We start from the raw sequence: 4,446 nt of genomic DNA on the forward strand, positions 1-4,446 counted from the left end.
CAGCCTCACTGGTTGTTCTTATCAGAGGACCTGCCCCACGTCACCCTACCCCCAACAAGGCCCACAACTAAGAGTGAGCCAGTTATCCAAGCATCAGTCAAAAGGCCCAACTCCAGGCTTTACCTGGCCCACTGCCCCTGCTCTCAGAGGCTGCAGGGAAAAGGTTAGAAACCACCCCCCAAAGTCAGTACCCGCCTCTGCCCATTTCACCAGCCCCAGCCACTCCCAAACCACCCTTACCACGTCTTCCAGATCTCCATGCAGCCGTACTACCCATGTCTTTACATGGACACACTTTTACTTAAATTTCTTTATTGAAAATGCCACCACAATAAGAAGAATACCAGTACCACGTGTCATAAATAAAAGGTAGCCAATAAAAATATACCATTAAAATGGAACAGAGCTATAAAAGTCTGGAAACTTTTCCCACTAAGCCCCAGGCCTGCTCCCTAGTAACGGGGAAGCCAGCCCGTGTTCTGGGCACGAGAACACATTGGCACCTAGCAGAGACTTTCTTCTTGGCATAAAAGGATTGGAAGAGAATTGGAAAGAGAATCCCTCTTTTGCTGTGACTTTGTGCTTAATGTCTGACACTAGCTAAACACGTCTCAAGGGAGTGAAGTGGGGATCACCCGATCCTTTGGGAATGTTGGGCTAGAGGCTCCCTCTGCCTCTTGCTTAACACAATGTACACACAGGCTCTCTGAGCACACCCTCAAGGCACCGGTGTGGAACTCCTCCCCACGTGCCTGCTCTCACACCGAGGCCCCAAAGCTCCCCCTCCCACACACCTGCCCCCCAGCAGCCCCTGGAGGTCACCGCTGACTCAGGTGGGACACCAGGTAGACGAGGCCCACCAGCAGGAGCCCGCGCACGCCGAGCATCATGAGCAGGAAGAGCAGCAGGATGGAGGTCACCGGCTCCACGGCGTGGTTGCCCAGATGCCACTGTGGGAAGCCCATATTCACCAGCTGCCGGTTGAGGTCATTGAAGGGGGACTGGGCGGCACCCAGCCTGGCGCCTGCCTGCTGCTGGCGGGGGCCGGGACCCCCCAGGGAGGCACCGTGGCCCCTATTGAGAAAGCTCTGCGAGGTGAAGACAGAGAGAGACGAATGAATCCAGAGAAAGCTTCCCTGGAGTTGAGGCACTGGAGGCAGGAGGATGCCTGCCCTCCCCTAAGACCACCTGGGGCCACCCCCTCCTTTCTCAGCAATCCCCAAATGCTACCCATACCACTATGGGTAGCCCAAATGCTAGCCCAACCACTGAGTCACAAGCTCTCAGAGCACAGAAAATGCCAATCCATATTCCCTATGTCACGTGCGAGAGGGTAGAGGAAAGAGGCAACGAGATAAGACTACAGGGCGTGGCTTCTGGGAGGACATTTTTAACCTCCTCCTTCCTTCTTTTCAACTCCTCATCGAGCAGCCATGGGCTCATCTTCTCCACTTATTCTCCAGCTTCTCTCTCATCCAACAGACTCTAAAAGATGCTGGCTCCAGTAGGGGTTGCTGACCAGATTAAGGGAGAGAGCTCTTGGGTTTGAAGTCTGGGAAGGCTGCCTGGAGAAAGGAGAGCTGGGGAGGCAGAGGGCTGAGAAATAAATCTACTGGGGTTTTCCCCAAGCCTTAAACCCCCAGGCTGCCCAGCCCTGCTCTCTATACACAGGGCTTCAGTACAGAGAAGGTTAATCACCAGCAAGGGAGCCTCTGGGATCGAAGAAGTAATTGGTACATTGGACAGGAGACCAGCTGCTCTCATCCACAGGGCTGGGTGCCTACCTGTCGAGGAGTGCTACTGCGCGGCTGGGTAGTATTCCTCACGCGGGGGTCATCATCCTGCACAATTTCCCCATTGGCCAAGATCCGAACCATCCTTCCAGGCTGCACCTTTCACCAGGCCTCAAAACACCTGAAGGAAAACATTCACCAAAGAGATGCTTGCTTTCAGTGGGAAAAACTGCAATTCTGGGTGCTCACATTGGTGACCCAGGTTGAGCAGATGGTGTGTCTAGTTAATAAAGAGAAGAGAAACAAATACTAGCTGTTTGAAAGAGTCCACTAGGAAAACTATCAAAAGGACCTTCGAGGGACTTCTCTGGCAGCCCAGTGGTTAAGACTTCTCACTTCCAATGTAGGGGGCATGTGTAAGTTCCCGCTTGGTGCAGGGCAGGAAAAAAAAAAAGATCCTTGGAGAAGGAAGTCTTATCAATCACCACCGCCAGCAACAAAGGAGATGACAACTCTTGCTCATCAAGTCCACCCAGGCTCATCTCACTCACACCTCCCAACAATCTTCCAGGGCTGCTCCAGCTAGAGACCCCGAGGGGCTTACCTCACTCACCTAGGACCACCCATTCATGGCAGGCAGAGAAAGAACATGAAACCAAGAGCTCTGGCCCAAGGTCCCTCCCTGTTACTAACTGTGGAGTTCAGTGTCTCCATTTCCCTTCCGGTAAACAATGGTCCAGTGTGCTGTTCCTTCGGGGAGATGCTAAGGACTCAGGCCTTCTGCCGCAGGAGGCAGGGCCCACTTCAGAGCTGCTTTCCTGCAAAGGGCTTACCCTCAGCTGTCCCTCACCTCTCAGCTAACACCAGGAGGGCGGGGCCAGCCTTCCCGAAATACAGGATGGGGGATGCTGCAGCGGACCTGGGAGCGGAAGGGAGAAAAGGAGGGGGGAGGGCCCCAAGGGAGTCCTTGGCTGGAGGTGGGGGTCCTTCCACGCTTCTCCCCGAATCTGGGTCAAGGCCATTATTTCTCAGAATATGAGCCACAGTTTTCGTCTAAATTTTCAAAAGCACTCGTAACACACTCGCCAAAAGGGGTTAAGAGCCCTTTTCCCTTGCCCAAGGCATGGACAGGCGGATCCCCTTTTTGAAGCCTGCTGGCCCTTGCAAATAACCAAGAGGGTCCAAGGGCCCTCCGCAGTCCCTTTGTGCCTCGCCATCCCGCCCCGCTGGCTGGGCTGAGGGTGCGGTGGGCCCTTCCAGCTCCTGCCACTACGGGAGGTGGGGGTGGGGAAAGGGGCTGGCAGGGCGCGCTGCCGGGGTGGGAGGGGCCGCTGCCCGGGCCGCGGAGCCCGACTCCGAGACCAGGCCCGGGGAAGGGAGGAATGCACCCTCGCTCCCCCGCGCCCAGGGTCTCGGACACTCACCTGCGGGCGCGGCTCCCGGGCCCGGGTGGCGTCCACTCGCCGCGGCTCCCAGGCCGCTTCCTCCCACCTGACCTCACAGGAAGCGCGCGCCGCAGCCGCACTGCCCCGCAGGTGGCGCGGCAGCTCCCTCTGTAGGCCTCTGGGGGAACTGCAGCTGCCGGGACCCAGGCGGCGCAACACGCGGGAGGAGGGAGACACACCCGCCAGAAGAGGAACTGAAAGAGGACCCGGTGCACCTCAGGACTGGGAGAGAGGGAGTGCGGAGGAAGGAGGAGAGCAAAGAGAAGGGAGAAGAGGCGGAGGAAAAACTAGGATGTGGGGGAGCCTCCGACCTGGGTGCCACAGGCTCAGCCCGCCGCTATGAGTGGCTGAGCCTTTAGGTAGGACCCACCCCGGCCCTCAAGGAAGTCCAACCCCACTTCCAGTTCTGGAAGTGAAACGCAAAGGAGAAAGTGAAATGAAAGTCACTTAGTCGTGTCCGACTCTTTGTGATCCCATGGAATTCTCCAGACCAGAATACTAGAGGGGGTAGTCTTTCCCTTTTCCAGGGGATCTTCCCAACCCAGGGATTGAACCCAGGTCTTCTGTATTACGGACAGATTCTTTACCATCTGAGCTACAAAGGAAGCCTACAAATATTGGAGTGGGTAGCCTATCCCGTCTACAGCAGATCTTCCCAGTCCAGGAATCAAACCGGGGTCTCGAGTTGCAGGCGGATTCTTTACCAACTGAGCTATCAGGGAAGCCCTGACAAAGAAAAAAAGAGAAGATATATCTATCTGAATGCAGAGCTCCAAAGAATAGCAAGGAGAGATAAGAAAGCCTTCCTCAGTGATCAATGCAAAAAAAAAAAAAAATAGAGGAAAACAATAGAATAGGAAAATTTAGAGATCTCTTCAAGAAAATTAGAGATACCAAGGGAACATTTCGTGCAAAGATGGGCACCATAAAGGACCGAAATGGTCTGGACCTAACAGAAGCAGAAGATATTAAGAAGAGGTGGCAAGACTACACAGACGAACTATACAAAAAAGATCGTCATGACCCAGATAACCACGATGGTGTGATCACTCACCTAGAGCCAGACATCCTGGAGTGTGAAGTCAAGTGGGCCTTAGGAAGCATCACTATGAACAAAGCTAGTGGAGGTGATGGAATTCCAGTTGAGGTATTTCAAATCCTGAAAGATGATGCTGTGAAAGTGCTGCACTCAATATGCCAGCAAATTTGAAAAACTCAGCAGTGGCCACAGGACTGGAAAAGGTCAGTTTTCATTCCAATCCCAAAGA

The 4,446-nt window shown here is 54.3% G+C and overlaps 1 protein-coding gene across 1 annotated transcript; it reads right to left on the minus strand.

Moving 5' to 3' along the window:
• Positions 1-331: 331 nt before the first annotated feature.
• Positions 332-3,227, minus strand: FAM241B (family with sequence similarity 241 member B). The gene is made up of 3 exons (XM_052641124.1): positions 3,158-3,227; positions 1,785-1,914; positions 332-1,088 (listed from the first exon to the last, which is right to left on the minus strand). Exons 2-3 carry the CDS (start codon positions 1,875-1,877, stop codon positions 819-821), a joined length of 363 nt encoding a protein of 120 aa, XP_052497084.1. The 5' UTR covers positions 1,878-1,914; positions 3,158-3,227; the 3' UTR covers positions 332-818.
• Positions 3,228-4,446: the final 1,219 nt, after the last annotated feature.

Source organism: Budorcas taxicolor, chromosome 5 (assembly GCF_023091745.1).
Source record: "Budorcas taxicolor isolate Tak-1 chromosome 5, Takin1.1, whole genome shotgun sequence".
Classification (NCBI taxonomy): domain Eukaryota; kingdom Metazoa; phylum Chordata; class Mammalia; order Artiodactyla; family Bovidae; genus Budorcas; species Budorcas taxicolor.